Source organism: Arvicanthis niloticus, chromosome 2 (genome assembly GCF_011762505.2).
Source record: "Arvicanthis niloticus isolate mArvNil1 chromosome 2, mArvNil1.pat.X, whole genome shotgun sequence".
In the NCBI taxonomy this organism is placed as follows: domain Eukaryota; kingdom Metazoa; phylum Chordata; class Mammalia; order Rodentia; family Muridae; genus Arvicanthis; species Arvicanthis niloticus.
In genome coordinates, this window is record NC_047659.1 from 137,253,699 (window position 1) to 137,274,975 (window position 21,277).

The 21,277-nt window shown below is 44.0% G+C and overlaps 1 protein-coding gene across 4 annotated transcripts; it reads right to left on the bottom strand.

Moving 5' to 3' along the window:
* Positions 1–2,190: 2,190 nt before the first annotated feature.
* Dpm1 (dolichyl-phosphate mannosyltransferase subunit 1, catalytic) lies at positions 2,191–21,249 on the bottom strand. Of its 4 annotated transcripts, none has more exons than XM_076930287.1 (10): positions 21,110–21,249; positions 18,083–18,182; positions 16,796–16,861; positions 13,932–13,965; positions 10,883–10,959; positions 10,678–10,703; positions 9,078–9,173; positions 4,953–5,021; positions 3,297–3,411; positions 2,191–2,555 (listed from the first exon to the last, which is right to left on the bottom strand). In XM_076930287.1, the coding sequence occupies exons 1-10, from the start codon at positions 21,247–21,249 to the stop codon at positions 2,451–2,453; spliced, it is 828 nt and encodes a 275-aa protein (XP_076786402.1). In that variant the 3' UTR covers positions 2,191–2,450. The 4 variants fall into 4 exon arrangements, with proteins under 4 accessions (XP_076786402.1, XP_076786401.1, XP_076786403.1 ...); XM_076930286.1 differs by lacking the exon at positions 21,110–21,249 and adding an exon at positions 20,914–21,102; XM_076930288.1 differs by lacking the exon at positions 16,796–16,861.
* Between the last annotated feature and the right edge of the window lie 28 nt (positions 21,250–21,277).

Here is a 21,277-nt window from a genome sequence, read left to right on the forward strand (position 1 = left end):
CTCGAGACATTCCTCCAAGTCATCAGATGGCCACCAGTCCTTGACTTTTTAAAAAAAAGAAGTGGGTTTTATAGAGTTGAGGCCATTGGATTGTCAATGGGTGAGTTCTGACACTCACCAACAATTCTGATACGTGACAGCACCTGGACTGTTGGCTTTGTAACTTTGGATCAGCCCCAACCAACATACCATGTCAACACGGACACCCTTGGGTCTACTTTAAACCAACAGTAGTTACCCTAGCGTATACATAGATGGCTAAAGGCTCTGAAAAGTACCAAGTGCAGTTGTGAAGGATTGGCCACCCCTCCCCCAATATATGGCCTCTACACTTGTTTATGTTGCAAATCAGCTCAATGTCTAAGGGTTTGGTTAGGAGGTTGAACAAACCTCCACCTGAAATTTATTTTGCAATTATTACAATATACATTTAAACACCTAATCAACACCTCAACAATGGAAAACAAGGGATAGAAGCTGTTTAAAAGGAGGTGAGGCTGAGGCCAAGGCCTTTCATCAAAGGACTAGAGATGGGGAGCCACACAAGGCAGAAGACAGGCAGACTGAATGAATTCATCATGCAGAGATGACACAGGTATGAAGAACATCTGCACTTCATCAGTGCTTCACTTTGAAGCACAAAAGGCACTGGATTCAGATGGAGACTTTAAAAATGTGCATGCTTATGTCACCAAATTTAGCACAAAAATAGTTTAAATATTGGGCAACATTCCTCTCTAAAAGGCTTCTGAATGCTGTGTTCACTGCTCAAACACGCCCAGTGAGATGGTGGCAGTGAGAGTGATTGTACACAGGCTGGGTACCGAGAAGATGAAAAAGACCAAAGTTCTCTGCTCCAGTGAGGCGTGAGGCAGCAATGCTGTATCTACAGTGACTTCTGCTGAGGTGGCTGCCTAATATCTGTTCCATACTTGACAATGAAAACGTAATGCCTTGTTTCAAGACAGATTTCTCAGCACTCAAAACAATTTGAAAATATTATAGTCCTATGACTTTGGCTTAAAACATAATTTAATTGAACAATAATAAATATTCTAGTTATAAGGATGAAGAAGTCACTTCCCCACGGATGCTTGAACACAACAACAGCGGCCCTTATTGAACATGCACTTCAGGCCCAGCTAGGACTGCCTGGCAAGGCTTTCATGCTCGTAGTGAAGGTTCATTCTTGTTACAATCAGCCAGAAAGATGGGAGCAAACATTTAAGACTTTCAGTTTCCTTAGCAGCCCAAGTAAGGCGGGAGAACAAGTATACAGGCTGGGGCGTATGATGGTGCACATCACAATCCTAGCACTTGACCAGTAATTCAAGACTAGCTTTGACTGCAGAGTAAGTTGGAAGTCAGCATGGCCTATATGACACCCAAACTCTGTTCACTAAATGTGATTATGCAGTAACTTAGATGTCTCTTCTTCTTTTTTTTTCTTGCAAAGGACATGCAACTAGTATTCACTCTAAACCTAAAATATTCACTTGGGAGACAGAGGCAGATGGATCTCTAAGTTTGAGGCCAGTTTGTTCTACAAAGACAGCTCCAGGACAGCCAGGCCTGTTACAAAGAGAGACCCTGAAACACACTACATGATCTGAAAGCTATGCTACAGTCAGAAATTCACTGCCTGATAAATTAAGTATCTGCCCTGGCTGCAGGGAACAGCCTATCCTTCATTTTAACAAGAGAACATTTTTCTGGATGAAGAAAAATAGTACAGATATTTTTCTGTCATGGTGACAAGTTTTGTTGAGGTATTGAAATAATGTACAAACAAGTATTTGGAGATAAAACAAGATAAAATACTTTTCTTTCCAATAGAAGTTATTGCTTAAAAAAGAAAAAAAACCAAGAGCACAGTTATGTGTCCCCACTGCTGAGCTGCTTCCAACCCACACTGTACTCTGCACGTCTGCTTTGATCAGACAAGCATCCTCACCAGGCTATGCTAAGTCTGCATGCAGGGAGTACTGCTTTATCTAGGTTCAGGTATCTGAGAGGGACTTTAAGGTCAGAGAGTTTATTTCTTTTCTAGTTTATACATTAACTATATTTTCTAAATATAATTAAGCTTCCCTTTCTAACATCTAGGTATATAAAGAACAATCTAGTTTTATGAAGTATTCTATATTTTCTCATAAGAGAACTCACATTATCTAAATGAAAGCAGCAACATTTTATGCAAAACCTATATATATTTATTTATAGGTATTAATACAGTATAATGTACATGAAAATTGAGGACATTGCTCACTAAACCAAGAACTTTACATTTTAATTTGAAATATAAAATGGAGTTTCTCCAGAGAAAAGATCCATATTAAATGTCTTACCTTTGGCTCATGTGTTAAGAGAACATTGATAAAAATCAGTGACCCGGGCTTCTCTTACTTTTAATTGAAATGAACATGGGAAGCATAAATGAATAATTTCTTTTATGTAGTAGCAAAGAGAGTCAATAACCCTTTCAGGAATGAGACTATTTCATTTCCTCCCAACTTGGATTCACCATAAACTCGATCCACAAATGAAATTGGAACCTGGTTTAAAAACACATAACACATTAAAGTCAGTCTTCAACATCGGCAAGCAAGCTCAGGCCACAGCATTCTCAACACAACGGCAAAGCCTCCCTCCAAGCACCAGGGCTGTGTCCATTGACAATCATGGTTCTTAAGGTAACTGTCCTCGGCACACTTATTATCTAAAGCAAGTCACCTGGATGAGATCTACAGCTGTCTGAAGAGCACTGACCTGAACACTATGTCAGCGCACTCAATTTCAGAGTATATTTCCAGTAAGATGGTTTTTCAGTTTTTTCTCCCTTCAGATTGCTAGGTTTAATGTCACAGAAGAGTTAAATTACAACCCTTCACAAGACAAGAGGCATTCTGGGAGGGTACTATTTTCTTGCTTTGAGTGAACATTTGGTATTAGATGTGGTATCATCACTAATAACTCATCACCTAGCCTGAGAGACAAACCCTGCCTCCAGCCTGTGTTCTGTAACCCTGAACATTTACTAAGGAAAAAAGCAGCCAAGAACTAGTCAAAAGAAAGAAGTCTGACTTGTCAGAAAGGTCGTTATTTAGAAGGAAAGACTCTTCGGTGTAAATCACAGTAGGTCAAATATACTGATCTGAATGCTCACCTTTCTTGTGTGAACGTTCCAAATAACTAGAAGTCCAAGCCACTGTTAAATCAGCAGTTAGGAAAGCATGCTTTTGTAAACCTTTTCCCTCTCTGGGAGTAGGACACAGAACTTAGCAACAATCACTCACCTCACCAATGGTGTAATTCATCTGTCTTGCTCGAACAATCATTTCCATCTGAAAGACATAGCCTTTGGAGACACATTTTTCTATTAATTTCTGTAGAACTTCTTTTCGGTATAATCTGTAAGAACACAGGGTACTTATGAACATCTGGACATGCACCCATCTATTCATATCTTGACCTTTCAGAACTCACTGCTGTCTATGATGTAAAACTCTCAGTAGTCACTGGTGTACAGACAGATTCTCAGAGCTTGTGATCACCTCTCTTGGCCATAAAGTATATGGTAGGAGCTTGGAATAGTTTTAAAGTGAGTCCTTATTATCTTAAGATATATCTTATCAAAGGTTATGAAAATGCGGTCAATTAGACACCCGATACACAAGCACCCTTCCTTTTTGTTTTGGATTAGCCTTTGAACTGGACATGCTGGAATGGCAGGGTGACAGATGAGTGGTGACATGCGCCATGGTAACAAGCAGTCCAGCAGTTAACCAGTGTCTACTGGCCAACATGGGCTAAAGTTCTGAGGACAGTCAGGTCATTCCAGGAATAGCTGTCAAGACTACAGATAAGCTGAGTTAGACCAGCACTAAGCACCACAGGATGTAGGCAATCCTTCAGCCTGGTCTGGATAATGGAGGTCATAGGCACTTGTGGTAGGCAAGTCTACCTTATTAAGTACTCACTCAGACTATAAAGTAAGATGGGGCAGGATTGTGGGAAATCCAATCCTTTTGTTCAGAAAATCCAAACAGCAGGAGGTATCATTAGAAGGGGTTTCTAATTATTTACAACAGTAGGTACGGAGGTTACAATTTCTTTTTAAATTTAAAGTTTATTGGTCTGTGTGTGTGTGCATGCCTGCCTGCCTGTCTCTCTCAGTGAGTGTGTGTAGGTCAGCAACTGTTTCTCTTCTACCATGGATTCCAGGGATAAAACCCAGGCTGTCAGGCTTTTGTAACATGCAGCTTCACCTACTGTACTGGCCTTCTCTACCATGTCTATGTGTACTTATAAGCTAGAAATGGGAATTTGGCATAGCTACATTCTGAAGACCAATGGATGGACGGACCCATTATACCAAAGGAGTTATCTGAAACCCAATTCTTCCTCCTGGCTTCCCGAGGCTCCTGTCATGTTCGGCTTTTATGTGTGGGTAAAACTGACAGTACAGACTCATCTATAGAGAGAACAAGTTAACTGAAAGGCCAACATAGGAAAGCTCTAGAATTTTCCTGCTGAGGGGCTGTGGCTGGGATATGCATGTGCTGTTCTTCAGAGTACACCAGCAGCAGCCATGTTCCCAAGGGGCAGCCGGGCCCAGCACTGAGGGAACAAGCATGCCAAAGTCCTACATCCAACTTGGAAAGCAGGAGTATACGAGGTGCCCGTGATAAGGTTCCTGGGAGCTGTCACCTGCTGACCATCAGCGTGGAAGAGTGACTCAGTCCCTGTGAAAGAAAGGCAGCTATTTCTGGGTGGGGGATCTCTAGGCAGCCCTGGCTGTCCTGTATGTAGATCAGGCTGGCCTCAGGTTTGGGATCCTCTCGTCTCAGCTTCCTGCATGCTGGGATCAACATGCTCTGCTGAGAAAGCAGCTTAACAACCTGTTAATGCAAAGCATCCAGGGAAAAGTTGCAGAGGTAGAAACACTGTACCTGAAGCTTCCTGTTAAGTCCGACGCTCCTGGTCTCAGCAAAATCTGAGTTATAAAATTGGCCCCACGGCTGCCAAATTAATCAGATTTTCCTTATTAAGTATATGTTTAAAAACAAGAGAAACATACCCAAGAGCAGAATGTTAAAAATATTAGTCATTAATAAATAAGATACCAATTCATACACACAAAATAATTCTCTAAGAACAGACAATAAAATGAAATCTGATGTCTTTTAGAAAATAGGTCGTTTTTTTTTTTTTTTTTTACCCTTTGCAAGCGAAACAGAGAAGAAACCTGAAAGTAACCATCCTACGTATGCAAGAGGGGCACAGTTAGTACTGTTTCCATCCCAGCACCGTGTGGTGTGGACTGGGTGTGACTACACTACCTGGGCTGTGTGAGACAGTCACATACACACTCCCAAACGAAAACCCAACTTCTGCTAAGAAGAAAAACCAGTCATTTAAACTTTAAAAACTTTTAAACTTTTAAACTTTTTAAAGTGCTTTGGCAGAAAGATCAGGAATTCCATAAAAGGTTTCCTTTTCAGATCCTAGCAGACAGGGATGGACTTCAGACCCAGCATGCTGGTACACGGCTACTATGGTAGACAGCACTCAGAAAGCTGAAGCAGGAGCATCACCAACACCTGGAGAGCCAGGGAAGCAGAGGTCTGAAGAAAAACCAGGAGGCAGAAGAGTGCCTGAGGTGGTGGTTGGAGATTGTTGGCTTGGCTACAGTAATGAAATCCCAGTACATGTGTAAACTGAAAAGGTGCTCTCCTAGTCTTAGAGAATGGGAAGTTCAAAAAGGTGCAGGACAAGAGAATGGGGGTGGGGTGGTGACTCTCTAATCTCTTAAAAGGATGCTAATCCCATCAAAGGGCTTATCCCTTACCCCCCAAAGTAACCACCTCCCAAAGACCAAAGGCTCCACAGCACTGGAGGCTCTCATTTAACATAGGTATTTGCGAAACACAAACGTTCAGTCCATAACAATGGCTCTAGATTAACAGAATCCAATACAATTACCATCACAAGCAATTAAGAGACTGCTATGTTAACATTTCCAAGACTGTCAAGAGCCTGAAGAAAGACTTTTGCAAGGCAGATTCCAAAAGGTTTAAGGTGGAGAGTTACTCTCCAGAACTAAGAACTAAGAACTAAGGCTTGCTTAATGAAAATCATTTCTTCTTGCCAGGCCTAGTCTTGCTCTTTCTGCCTGAAATTTGATCAAGATACAAGCTTGTAGCTAGTGTTGCAGCACTATGCCAACCTGTGTTCTTGTTGCTCTGCTTCCTGACAATCATGGATTAGCCGGTTTTTTTTTTTTGGGGGGGGGAAATGGGGGGTTGAGACAGGGTTTCTCTGTGTAGCCCTGGCTGGCCTTGAACTCAGAAATCCGCCTGCCTCTGCCTCCCAAGTGCTGGCATTAAAGGTGTGCATCACCACTGCCCGGCTAAGATTTATTTATTTTATGTATTTTATGTATATGAGTACACTGTCACTGTCTTCAGACACACCAGAAGAGGGCATCAGATCCCATTACAGATGGTTGTGAGCCACCATGTGGTTGCTGGGAATTGAACTCAGGACCTCTGGAAGAGCAGTCAGTGCTCTTAACCACTGAGCCATCTCTCCAGCCCCATGGATTAGGCCCCCAGTTCAATGCTCTTATAATTTGCTGTGGTCATGGTGTATCTTCAGAGCAATAGGACAGTAATGACAGAAGTGCTTAAGATCATTTTTGGCTTGAGCTGTTTTTGTTTGAGACAAGGTCTTAATCATCCCTAGGCTAGCCCTGACCCTACTTCTACAGTACTGGATTATAGTGGTGGGTGAGTTACTACATCTAGTTGGTGCAGATGTGCTAAGAACAGAACCCAGGGCTTCCTACATATTAGGTAATCATCCCTAGCCCCAAAACTATGTGTTCATATTTTATTGTTGGGGGATGGTCTTGTGCACTGTGTATTTAGATGATGTTTTCTATGCTCAGGAATCTGTTTGCAGATCTTGGCATGGCCAAGCATCTCTAGTCTCAATGATATGTAATTGTTCTCCATCATCCCTGATTGGTTAAAAAAGAATTGATGAGCCTATGGCTGGGCAGGAGAGGACAGAGGAGGTGGGACATCCAAGCCTGTGAGGGAGTCTCAAAGAAATCAGAGAGGGAGAGAGAGGGAGAGGAAGAGAAGGCGTGGAGAGACCATGAGGTCGCATGAGGGAGTAGTCATGAGAACACACATGGAGCAGAGCAAGCCAGAGCAAGACCCCAGTGAAGGTAAAGGACCACGTGGTTGGGAAGTAGGCAGCCTTAGCGGGTTAGAGTAACTCAGAACCTGCCCAGCATAGTGCTTGTTAATAAAACCATCAGGTCTCTGCACTGTTCAGTCAGGAGCTAAAACAGGCTAGAGTGGGTGTAGAAGTGCCCTGCAGTTATTAGGGAGTAAAGGGGGCACAGCAGGCCACGCCCTCCCAATACATTTACATTCAGTATCCATTGTGCTAGGCAGGAATTCAAGCACAGAGCCTGAGAAAAGTGTTGGACACAGAAGCCCCAGCGTGAAAGGTGGGAGAAATGTTTCCTTAACAGCAGTCTCTCAAGCAGGCCTGGTACGCATGGCTCCTTTAACCCCTGCCCCCATTACGATTATGTTTTGTTTCATATTATTTCATTTAAGATGGAATCTTGCTTTGCTGCCCAAGTTGGTCCCTGTCTTTAAGCCTGTATTTAAGTCATTCTGCTTTAGCTTCTTGAATATGGGGCCAACAGGCATGTGCTGGTGATAATGGATTTTTAATTGGATGGATGGTGTGGATTCCTTATATGGTTCAACCTGACCCTGAATTAGATTATTTTGATTAAAATGTGTTAAGAGTCCCCAGCTGTGGGTCTGAATTCTAGTTGTGGGCTACACCAATGAGACCAGAAGCCTACAAAACGCAGACAGTGCGTACTATCACCAGACTAAACTAAATAGAACTACATGCCACAACTGAAAGGTAGAATGTGTCCAGGTTTGAATTCATAGGTGAACGAATGACCAAGTTCAAAATGTCTTTGGAGGTTAACAATTTGTTTTCAGCCCCAGCCGAGCTTGCTTCCAACCTCTGGAGCATCTCAGTCCCATGGTCGGCCACAGGTGTGAGAAGGGCCAGAGCTGCCGTGCGTTCTCTCCTTAGGAGAGACTGAAAACCACATATTCCAATTTCTGTTTCACAGAAAATGAAATGTTTTAAATGACTATCCCAAGATTGCATAACTGAGGTGAACTTAAATCTGCAACTGGAGGAGGCAAGGACAGAGACATCACTGGTGGGTGCTGATTCCTCCTTCCCATCACTGTGACACTGAATGGGGCAGACTGGGTCCCAGTTCCTTATGGGTCTTTACACCAAGTGCCAGGCTATTCCCTCACTATTTGTCCATGGGGAACCCTAGTGGTCCACACGTGATAGATGGTGGACTCTATCTCTGTTTCTCCAAAGAAGCCATGTGAAGAGGTTGGGGAAACAGCTCAGACAGTAAAGTGCTCACTTTGAATGCACGAAGACAAGAGTGGGAGCCTCAGAATCCTCACTGAAAAGCCAGACATGGAGGTGTGCTGGGGTGGCCAGACAGACTAGCTCAACCAGCAACATCCAAGCCAATGAGAAGCCCTATCTCAAAATGTAAGTCAACAGTGCCTGAGGAATAGCACCTAAACAACACTGAGGTGTACACTCACTCATTTTCCCTAACACACACACACACACACACACACACACACACACACACACACACACACACCCCTACTCTACCTGTGTGAGAACTCATCAGAACTGAGATACCCAGCTAACTACCATCAGTAACTGCCTGATGTGTGACCTGCTAGCATGGCCAACCTGTGCTGAAAGAAGCAAGGCTAGCTCCAAGTGGAGGCATAGGAGTGGCTACCAGTTAGTCCATGGAATCCTACCCAACTTGCCACAGTATCAGAAATCTAGAATGCAGGTTTTAAGACAGCTTTAAACAGCTAAACATATAAGGTAACACAATAATGAGAAGCTCAATTCTAACCAAGTTCTGTTGACTTAAAATGCTTATTCCCAAACTGAGTTATACAAACATGCACACATACCTGATGATCTTTCTTTTCAAATCCCATCCATAAACACCCCCATTCCCCTTGTAGCGAGTTCCAGAGACAATATCAAAATTACCCTCCTTTTGTTTCCTGTAAAGAACAAAAGAAAAGATAGAGGAAAAACAACCCAAACAAGCTTGATTAGATAAAGCTCTTGGGTTTTCAACAGGTCTCTCCATAAACCATGCAGTTTAAGAGAAGCAGATTTAAAGCATGAAGCCAGACGACCTGACTGTCCAAATGAGTCTTTCAAACCTGACATGGATCTTGTGTTTTAGTTAAAATTGTAAAAATTTGATGTGTATGGGTGTTCTGCTTACATGCATGTTAGCATACTATGTGTAGGCAGTAGCCTTAAAGGCCAGAAGAAGGTGCTAGATCTGCTGGAACTGGAGTTACTGACTATTGTAAGATACCACATAGGTGCTGGGAATTGAACACGGGTCTTCAGGAAGAGCAGCCAGTGTTCTTAACCACTGAGCCATCTTTCCAGTCCCTTTATTTACTTCTCTTATACTGATGTATGAATCCAGAGATTCTATCTGCTAACTCTATCACATGCTAACCCCAACACCCCCTTCACTGCTCAGGCCCCTTCTGCAGAAAAGGCTAGGCACCTCCACACTGCTGTTTCTTACAGAAAACCACCAGATATCTTCCTACTAAGAGTTCTGTTGTGTTTATAAACTTAGAATTCCTGTAAGTCAATAGAAACCTTCTCCATTCTTAAACTGGGGCAAACACCAACAACAATAACAAAAGCACTGTGTCATTAAATGCTCCAGGCTGGCCTCGAATTTATAAAGCTCTTCTTGCCTCTGCTTCAGCAATGTTGAAATTACACGTTGCCTGTGCCCAGTATATCCTCCTTTTTTTTGAGACAGGGTCTATGTAGCATTGGCTGTCCTGGAACATTCTACATAGGCTAGGCTGACCTTAAACTCAAAGATCAGTTTGCCTCTGCCTCCTTAGTGCTGGGGCTTAAAGGAGGGTGCTACTATGCTTTAAAAACCCATTTTCTTTCTTTCTTTCTTTCTTTCTTTTTTTTTTGTTATTGTTTATTTTTTCAGACAGGGTTTTTCTGTGTAGCCTGGCTGTCCTGGAACTGACTCTGTAGACCAGGCTGGTCTCGAACTCAGAGATCCACCTGCCTCTGCCTCCCAAGTGCTGGGATTAAAGGCGGGTGCCACCACCACCCAGCTCCTTTCCTGCCTGAAGCAGCAGCTGCTGCTTGACAAAGTAGTGAGGGTTACACTGTGGAGTTTTATGATGCCTAGAACCCTGGCACCCCTGGACCAAACCCTACTCCTTGACTCTAACTGGTCAAGTACAATTCTAGACAACAAGGGCCTCATTTGTGTGTGTGTGTGTGTGTGTATGTGTGTGTGTGTGTGTCTTCTGAAAGAGAACAGAACCATCTGTTGCGGTGCCTAAAATAAGACATTTAGTCAAAGACCTATTTATAAGTATTTATAAGTCTCAACTCTCTACGGTAGTTAAAATTTGACAAAAAAGTTAAAGTAGCATGCATATTTCAAGTTAATTATCTGAATTTAAATTTTCTAATATTAGAAATACTACAAACTGTACCTACCTGATAAATTCAGGAATAAATTTGGGCTGAAATTTGGAAAGAATAAACAGTAAGTCAGGAACACATGCCAAGTTTATCATAAACACCTAATCAAAAAGGACACACTAGGTGTGGTGGTGCATGTCCATTAATCTTCACATTCAAAAGGCTGGATTACATAGTAAAACCATCTCAACACAGAACAGAGAGTGGGGAGGCCACTTACATGGTGTGAGAGATCAGCATCCATAATGATAACATAGTTTCCGGTGGCATGTTTTATTCCATGAATATAGGCAGTTCCTAAAATCAAAAGTATTTAGACTCATTAATAAAAATTACCAGAATGAGCTGGAGAGATGGCCCAGCATTTAAAAGCACTGGCTGCTCTTCCAGAGACCCAGGTTCTAATCCCAGCACTGACAGGGCAGTTCACAACCATTGTAACCCTAGCTGCCTGTTCTGGATTCTGTAGGCTTCATGTACACATTACAAAGACATACAAGGAGACAAACACTCAAAAGCACACAGTTTGGAAACACAACAAGAGCCAAAACGCTTAGTCTGCATCTAAGTAGGAAAAGAGATCACTTAGCAACCAGAAAGCAAACATTTGTCCTCCAAAAGCTACCCTAACCAACTGGTATCTCTCCATATTCAGTGGCACAGTTCACATGCATTACAGAGTCAGAAAGAAGGTAGTTGGCCACCCATCTTCCCTTTTGATGTCAATTTAATTTGAAAAAGCTAACAAACCTACCCTTATATTCAAAATTACCAAAGAAATGTCTAATACCAAAGTCTCCCCCTCCCCATCCCCTAATGAAACCTAAAATGAGGTTTCTACCATAAAAATCCTTCTACCTCAGCTGCCAGCTACTAAGGGCCATCATGTCAAGCTTCCAAAGTATCCGATTATATAAAAACCACTCTAGCTATGCTCCTTGGTGCTTTAGTGTCTTCCTGTGACAGGAGAGGCCAGGTGTCTTTCTCAGGGCTCCATATCTACATATCACCTCCCCAGCGGCTGCCATCCTCACTCACTGATTTCAGAAATTTCAAAGTTATCCCCAACTCCCTCAATTCCTGGCTCTCTCTCTCACAGGCTACTACTCAGGAAATGGCACCAGATGTCTTTGTCACCCATGCCCAGGGAAGGCTCTGAGTTCCTGCCTCTGCCTGCAACTCCCCACTGCAATTACAAGGCACACTAGCTTCACATCCCAACCATCTTTTAATTTAACCCCCTACTGTTTGCACCTTCATGGTGCCCCAGGCATTACCTTCTGACCCCAGTTCCATTTCTCAATCATTTTCTCTCCCGCTCTTCCTTGCACTCCAAGTTAGGTTCCCCAGAAGCTGTCTGAAGGTCAACTGCAAACTGCCTGGTACATTAGGCCCTAATAGAATGATGTGGCCAGAGGCCCAGCTACCAAGTATTCTGGTGTCTGTGTGCAGTCTCCCATTCAGGACTAGATTGAGTTACCTATTGGGAGTTACCTGATAAGTGATCAGAAGAACTCCTGTTCTTTCTGTCCCTCGCACCCCCCACAGTCTACAGCAGTCAGGCTGTTGTGGCTGACACCAGTTGAGCATTTCAAAAGAGACTTTTTGCCTTTTTAAAAAAACAGGATCTCACTGTGTAGTTCTGGCTAGCTTGGAATTTGTTATGTTGACTAGGCTGGCCTTAAACACATAGAGATCTATCTGCCTCTACCTCCTGAGTGCTAAGATTAAAGGTATTCACCCCCAGACCTGGCTACAGGAAGCTCTTCAATGTTCTGACCACTGAGACGTGATGCGTTTGAGGTGGCAGAAACACCAAGTCTCCCGATCAGATCCTTGCACACTGTACACAGGAGCTGCCATCACTTAGTAAGTGTGGACGCTCACTATGGATCCGTGAAAGCAGAACCAAGTGTCTGAAACAACACCACAAGTACCTCATCTGGAGTGCAGAGCTTCCCTAACACCTTCGACTGAGTGCCTCTAATATGTTCAGTGACTGCTCACAAACTCTTTGTGACTTTTTCTGGTGGTATTTTCCACATCATTTCAAGCACAAAGAATCCTATGGCTTTAAAAGGTCAAGCATTTGATGTTGCTAGTGAGTTCCTCTGGACAACAACCATTTCTTTTTCCACATGTGTTCAAAGTACATATGCATGTGTGCATGCATGTTTTCCTGTGTGGGTACGAGGCATGGAGGTGTGAGCATGTAGGTCATGCTCAATCTTTTTCACCTCATTATACGGCAAGGTCTCTGACCCAGGCTTAGACCTCACAAGTGAGCTCTCACATCCACGGAGGAGGCCGCTTTGGATCTGATCACTGCTCCTTGCGCATGAGCAAGTGTGGAGCCACCTTCCCTCTCAGGAGAGCAGCTTTCAGTTGTTCAGAATTATAAGCTGAAGGCATTTCAAGTCTCATCTCATTCAAATACTCTAGATCAGTGGTTCTCAATGTGTAAGTCCCAGTCCTCCCGGGAGTCAAGTGACACTTCCACTGCAGTCACAAGTCAGATATCCTGCATTTTAGATATTTACAGTATAATTCATAACAGTAACAAAATTACAGTTATGAAGTAGCAATGAAAACAATTTTACAATTGTTGGTCACCACAATGCCAAGAATTGTATTGAAGGGTCACAGCATTAACAAAGTTGAGAACTACTGCTCTAGAATGTTCTGTTTAAGGTGGAAAGTTTTTCATTCTTAGAAACAATCACATTTTAGACTCACCATTTAAAGAATTTGCAAGCTGTCTTCCTCCAGACTCCCTCTCTGTACCTTCCTTTCTCTAAACTACACTGTAAGAAAGCCCATTTCTCAGGCTCTTTGGTTGCTTGTGTCCAGGCAGCTGTTAGGGGCACAAGTGATGACTGCCAAGGGAAGCCAAGAACACCAAGTGACCCTCTCAGCATGGCGTGTGACAGCGTCCACTGAGCAGCTCCACAGCACCACCGTGGGCACCGTCCACCTCCCCAGCACTGTTCCTCCACATCGCACTCCAGCTCCTCTCCTTGTAGCTCAGCCTCCCATCAGGCTTCTGAACAATTCACTTCCCTGTCAACAGAAATCCCTGGACTAAATTTCCCATCTGGACAGAACTACAGCAGTTTCTGTTTTGCTGAGTGGGTTCAGACTGATACAGGCAACCCAAGTTAACCATTAGGATGTCAAGCAGACCATTAAAGGCCATCACAGCATTTTTCCAAATTAGAAAGACAGAGTGGCAAATATGACTAGGGCAGGTAACAGGAGACCCTACTTACCGAGGCCTAGCTTTTTCTCCCGTGGTCTTAGGAGCTTCAAGAAAAAAAAAAACACCATGTCAACATAAAAAGACAAAAAAGACTTTAAATTTTATTTTACTTCTATAAATATACTCATTTTAAAACATTAATTAAATTTATTAGACCTTGAAGCAGAGTATGTTCAACATTTTTGTCCAAAGCTAAAATGGTGTTTGGGGGCTGAAGATGTAGCCTAGTATACATGGACCCAGCTCCCCTGCCCACCAAAACTGCAGCCCAAAGCCAGCAATGACAGCATTTGGGAGGCAGGGACAGGAGTCAGGCCTTCCAGCTCATCTAGTCTGAGTCAGCCTACACTTCAAGATGCCTGCTTGTACCAACAAAGCAAAGACAGCAGCCAACACACCAACCAGTTCAACAAAACCTTTTTTGTTTTGTTTTGTTTTTGATTTTAAGACAAGATTTCTCTGTGTAGCCCTGGCTGTCCTGAAACTCGATCTGTGAACCAGGCTAGCCCTGAACTCTGCTTATCTCTGCCTCCTGAGTGCTGGGATTAAAGGAGTGCACCATCACTGCCTTGCACAAAACTTTTTTGTATTTAGATTTAAAATTTTTATGTGTATGAGTGTTTTCCTGCATGTGCGTCTGTGTACCATGTACAGGCTGGCGCTTATGGACGCCAGAAAACCGTTGGATTCTGTGGAACAAGAGTCAGAGACAGCCGGGCGGTGGTGGTGCACGCCTTTAATCCCAGCACTTGGGAGCCAGAGGCAGGCGGATTTCTTTCTTTTTTTTTTTTTTTTTTTTTTCCTTTTTTTTTGGTTTTTCGAGACAAGGTTTCTCTGTGTAGCCCTGGCTGTCCTGGAACTCACTCTGTAGACCAGGCTGGCCTAGCAGGCGGATTTCTGAGTTCCAGGCCAGCCAGGGTTACACAGAGAAACCCTGTCTCGAAAAACGTTTAAAAAAAAAAAAGTATGCCCCACCTCCCTCAGCCATATCTTCCAGTTTTAAAGAGTGCTTGCTGTTTCCTTTTTAGATAAACAGAGACTTTAACCAACAATTCTACAGCTTTTCAAAGTACTGGGTTCCGCTCTTCATCTTCCCACACTGCTTGTCCTCTGCCAGCTCAACCTAGCCACGCCTTGGATGACTGATCTTGTTCTTCACAGCTCCAATAACACCTCCATTTACTCTTAAATGTTACTGTTTGCTCATCCGTCTGCCACATGAGGGCGGCTCTTCCTGCTCTTCTCTACGACTCAGAAAAGGGGTCCTGGAGAGCGGCTGAGGCCGAGGCTCAGCAGCACGAAGAGAACCATGAGAGGCTATTGGTGGAAGTGCAGCTGTGCTGCAGTGGAAGGCCCAGCACACTGGAGACGACATGACCACCCACAACAGCAGCAGTGGAGTGGGGTCAGCCAGAGCAGAGTGCTACAGAGGGCAGAGCTGGACAAGTGACCCAAGTCCAGAAGATATATGGATTCTAGACATTGGAACAAGAAGCTTTGAGTTGAATTTGCCTTGAATATCCAAGATGTTCAAGATGTCAGAGCCGTGGGATACGTGCTGAGGAAAGCTGCTGACAGGAGGCAGAACCACCCAGGAGAAAGAAGTATGTTGCAGTCAACAAAGATGAAAGGATTGGAGATCTGAAGAGCACTTTGATATCAGACACAGAGATGCAGAGTTGGGAGTTTGCCCAGGTGATTCTCTGTCTTGCTTTGGTCCAGTATCTCCTCCCTGTGCTCTTTCCCCTATGTTTTGGAACTGTAATGTATATTCTACTATATGTTGAAAGTATGTGATCTGCTTTTTGATTTTGATTTTATAGGGGTTATACTTAAGTAACTGCATAAATCTCAGAAGAGATGTTGAACTTTTAAAACCTTGTTGAACCTGTGATAGACTATGAGAACTTCTGAAGTGGGACTAAATGCACTGTGCACTATTTTATGACCACAAGCCTTTGAGAGCCAGGGAGTGTAGTGTGATGGTCTGAATAGGTCTGGCCCCTATAGACCCATGTGTGTGAATGCTTGGCCCATGGGAGGTGTGGGCTTGTTGAAGGAAGTGTGTCACCCTGAAGGTGGGCTTTGAGGTCTCTTAGTGGTCAAGCTCTGCCCAGTGTGGAACAGTCTCCTGGCTATCTTCAGATCAAGATGTAGAACTCTCAGCTCCTTCTCCAGCACCATGGCTGCCTGCAGGCTGCCATGCTTCCCACTATGGTGATAATGGAACCTCTGAAACTGTAAGCCAGGCCCAATTAATTGTTGTCCTTTATAAGAGTTGCCTTGGTCATGGTGTCTCTTCATAGCAATAAAACTCTGACTAAGACAATAACCAAAGTGAACCAGTAGCTTTGGCCTGGGGCTTCTAAGAAAACTTTAAAAATGATAGGTCAAAGCAATGAACCCAGCATCAAAACCTGTCTCAGGGTGAATTGCCAAGCTGTGAGATATGACAGGCGTGTGACTTGGCTGTCCGAGACAGGCAGAATCCTGAGTATGGGTGGATCTGCTGGATGTATGAGTGGTATAACTTCCCTACACCATCCCCATTTGCCAATATCTGCTACTTGAAACTCTTAGAAATACCACCCAGCCTGGCCCAGGGGCAGGTTCATAATCTCAGAGGCAGATGCAGTTTGAAGACAGAACTGTCTAGGCCTGCCTAGGCTACAAAGGAACATCAAGGCCATCTGGACAGCACAGTGGTAAGACCCTGCCTCAGATAATAGAAAAGAGAGCTAGAAATACAGCTCAGTGTAGAGGACCTGCCTAGCATGTGCTTGGTTCAATTACCCACTGCCACAGGGAAAAGATTATCCCCACTATCGGGCCTGTAAGAATACTAAAATTTGTTTTCTTATGGTGATGAATTACCATTTCTTGAAAGGCAAGTATCCAAAAAGTCTCCAGAGACTTGTTTCTCCAACAATGGTTCTCTATCTAGAGAAGGGAAAATGGTTGTTTAAGATTTATTTATTATAATATATAGTGTTTTGCCTGGATGTATGCCTGGAGGCCAAAAGAGGGCACCTGATGGTTGTGAGCCATTATGTGAGTGATGGGAATTGAACTTAGGATCTCTGGAAGAATGTGCACTGCTCTTAACCTGAGTCATCTTTCCAGCCCAAGAAGGGACAATGTTATTTATCCCCAAAGGATGATGTAGTAATATCAGGTACATTTCAGGTTACCAAGGGAGGGAAGCTGCTACTGGCATCTTGTGGATAAAGGACAGAGATGCTTAAACATCTACATTTCACTGAACAGGTCCCTACAGCAAATCATCCAGCAATGTGTGCAAACCAAGAAACCCTGAATTGCAATGGACTGCAAACACAAATGACATCTGCATAGCTTGCACCAGTGTGTTTTCTAGTTAAGTCTGTATCTAACTGTGTGCTTTTGGTCCCCAAAATTATCCAAAGCAACATTCACAAAACATTTTCAAAGATTTATAAAACCCAAACCGGTAATAAAAACTACAACTCATAGCAACTGTTAGCAAGGCTCACAGCTATTGGTAGCATCTTTGTCTTTGCATGTGTTCATGGGTTTGTGTGCTGGGGATTACTGGCACCCATTAGTTGCCTGATGTAGGTACTGGGATTTGAGATTGGTCCCAGATACCTCTCTCCTACCCTCATGCTTAAAATCTATACTGAGAACACTCTCTAATAAGCTCCAGCTCTATTTCAAAGATAACAGCAAGTTCATGAAGCCAGTATAAAACTGCCTCTGCAGCTGACCCAAGTCACTCTTAAAGGACAACAGACTTCCTGGTGCAGGGAGAATGTCAAGCTTGAGACTCAGGAAGCCACATGTCCTACCTACGAACTCAGAGCTGCAGGGAGCACTGTGTACAAAGTACATGAGGGCCCAAAGGGAGCAGCAAGACAGAGACCCAAAAACTCTTTCCTGACTAGCTATAATACGCTGGCAAACAGTGTCACATTTTGGTATTTTAAGAAAATTTTTCTACAGAATCCATCACAAAGCCAGAAGCCAAGCAAGGTCTACTCTTTGGTTGTGAAATCACCACTGCCCCACAGACTAAAGATACACAATCTCAATCTCAGCAGGCTCTGCTGCCTCTTTTTTTCCCAGACTTGGCTTCTTACCGCACTTTCTCCCTCAGAGAACAAGAAAGGGTCCGTGACTTACAATTCTGTCTGGCCCATAGATCTTTTCCAGTTGTTCAGCAACTTCTCTTGTCCCATCTGGGCTTCCATCATCTATGATTATAATTTCATAGTTGATTGCACTAAAATAAAATTTAAGTTTATATTAATGTTGGGTGATAGTATCTAAATTTTCAAGGAACTTAAAAGTTATGAACCAGACGTGTTAGTATGTTCAAAGCTACTCTATATAGCTATAATGACTTCACAGACAGATTTTCATTCCAGAGATCTTATTGTAAAATAAACAAAGCAAAAGAAAACTTTAAATGGCATTAGCAAATTTAAATAATCTAGAATTTATCTGACTTAATTTCATTCTTAAAATTGCTTCCCATTATATTTACACAATAGTTTCCACTCTAAAAAACATTCAACACAATTGTCTGGTGGAAAAATCCCACCTGCTCTACACACACACACACACACACACACACACACACACACACACACAATCATAATGCCCCACCCCCTTATTAAAAGATAATAAAGGGGAAGGAAAAGGAAAAGGAAGCAACACCTTGTGACCTTAATGTGAAACCCAGGAAATAACCCAGGAAACTAGCATTAAAGGTTAGGCTATTAAAAGTGGTAAAAGTTAGCCCCAGCAAACTTGGCAGGAAAGAAACAAACCCCAGCCTAGTCTTCAAGAAGAGCTACAAGGGGGACTGTGGAGTTGGTCAGTGGTAACAGTGCTTGATACACAAGCAAAGTGTATTTGGATCCCCAGGAACCAAAAGAACAGGTATGACTAGGCATTCCTGTAACTCCAGTACTGGAGGTGGTTTGAAACCCTGAAAATAACAGAACCCACCAGCCTAAGGGGAAGCTCTAAGCTGAGAGAGAGCCTATTTCAAACAATTCAAAGTGGAGAATGGCACCGGATGTTTTCAGCCAGCCTGTTCCTGCATGCACTTTGCCCCCACAACATACACAAGAGAGTAGGGACAGTGGCCAGCTTCCTCTGGTCCTGTAACTCTGGGATAGGTATTTAATTTGGCCAGACACAAATCATGTGGATTTTGAAAAAGGTAATTCCATTTTGAATTGAGAACATCCATTGTGGGACACTGGCAGAGTTCCATTCTCCAATACCCCCAAAATCACTCAATAAAAAGATAGCCGGGGACTTAGAGGCTGAGGATGGAAGCTGGGGTGTTCCAGATCAGCCTGGTTACAAAGGATGAGAGGGGGCAGGGAAGCAGAGTGGTCAGGTTAGGGGTAGGGGGTGTTGGGCTCATAAATTAAACAGAGCAGACGACGACATCAGTATACAAAGCTGGAGCTTATTAAAACATTTGGAAAAATCTAGTAGAGCCACAGAAAGCCTGGGCTGGAGAGATGGTTCAGTGGTTAAGAGCACTGATTGCTCTTCCAGAGGTCTCAAGTTCCATTCCCAGCAACCACATGGTGGCCAACAACCATCTGTAATGGGATCTGGTGCTCCCTTCTGGTGTGTCTGAAGATAGTGACAGTGTACTCACATACATAAGATAAACCTTTAAAAAAAAAAAAAAAAGATAAAACCTAATGAAAAAAGATATGCACCACAAATCACAGAGCCACCATATATAAACTAATTTTTATTCAGATGCAACCAAAACAGCAATCCTAAACGGGGTGGTGGTGGTGCATGCATGCCTTTTAATCTCAGCTCTTGGGAGGCAGAGACAGTGGAAATCTGATTTCAGACCAGTCAGGGCTACATAGTTTTGACTTTGTCTCAACCAATCAAACCAGGCAGTCTAAGGCTTTTACCAATCGGTATGGTGAGGTTGTGCTTTCTAGAAAGAGAAACTATGTATCAAGTATTTTGTTTTTCTGAGACAGAGGCTGCTAATGTAGCCCTACTGGCCTCGAACTTGCAATGCAAGTCCGCAAATGCGTCCTTTGCACTACAGAGCTTGGCATCAAGTACTTTTTCTAGCTGCTAGAAAATATGAGCACCGCGTCCTCATTGCCATTTGAAAAGCAAGAGCCAATGAACAAACAAACAAAAAGCTCTGGAAACACTCTGTGCTCTCTGACGCACTGCTAAATAAACCGACAGCACAGTGCTACAGCATCCTACTCTAGCAAAATCACGTTTCGGTATGTTGACAGGAAAAGACGGCCCAAGATTATCACAGCATGACGCTCATATGGCCATAAACCATTTAGTCCCTACTGCTATCAGGCATTTTATTTACTGTTTAGTTCAGAGACACCCCCATTTTTTTTTTAATTATTATTAAATGCGTAACACTTCCACTATCAAAATTCCTGTTCCTAAGGGCTGGGACTCTGCCCAGCAATGCGAAAGGCCCCGTGTTTTTCAAAACAGCAAACAAACAAGACCCGGTTCCTAATCAAACTCGGCGAAGATGCTCGCGCTTTGCCAGCTCATCGGCAGTTCTCTGACAGCGCAAACAACAAGCTTACGTAAGCGCTCGGCCCGGAGGCGACGGTGAGAACGCTGGCTCCGGACTCCCGGCTCTGGAGGCAGATCCTGACCGCCCGGAGAGGGGTGAGGTCAGGCTTTCAGCCTCCCCCCCGAAGTCAAAGTGAAGTTAGCCCTTTCAAGAGAAAGGCCGGGGCCGGAGACCAGAGCGATCTGTCATTAGATAAACACGGGACTCGCTAGAGCCCTGAGCAGGAATGAGAGCCCGGGAGACAGACGCGGGGCTGTGCGCCTCGCTTTTCCCCGCTGGGGAAAGCCTCGAGCAGGCTCGGGAGGGAGCCGAGGCCAGACCTCGGAGGGTCTCCTCGCGCAGCCAACCGCCGACGTGCAGCCCGCGGCTGGCTCCCGGCACCCGCGCGACAAGTTCCTTCTACCTCTCGGAGAAGCTCTTCACCAGCAGCCACACGATGAGCGGCAGGTTCTCCCGTTCGTTGTAGGTGGGCAAAAGCACCGAATACTTGTCCTGTCGGGAGGAGCGGCCCTGCGGCGGCCGCTGAGACGCAGCAAGGCTGCGACTCGCCCCCGTGGAAGCCATGACGGATCTGCGCGAGGGGCCGGAAGCGGACTTACGTCATCTGACGCGGAGCGTACCAAATCCCGGCGCGTGAGGGCGACTTGGCTCGCCTACGTCTCAATGTGGTTCCCGGGAAATACTCAGATATTGGGACTGTTTCCAGTCGATTGCGAAGGCTTCCCCAGGCAAGACTCATCCGCTTCACTTTCCAGCTCTAGGAAGCG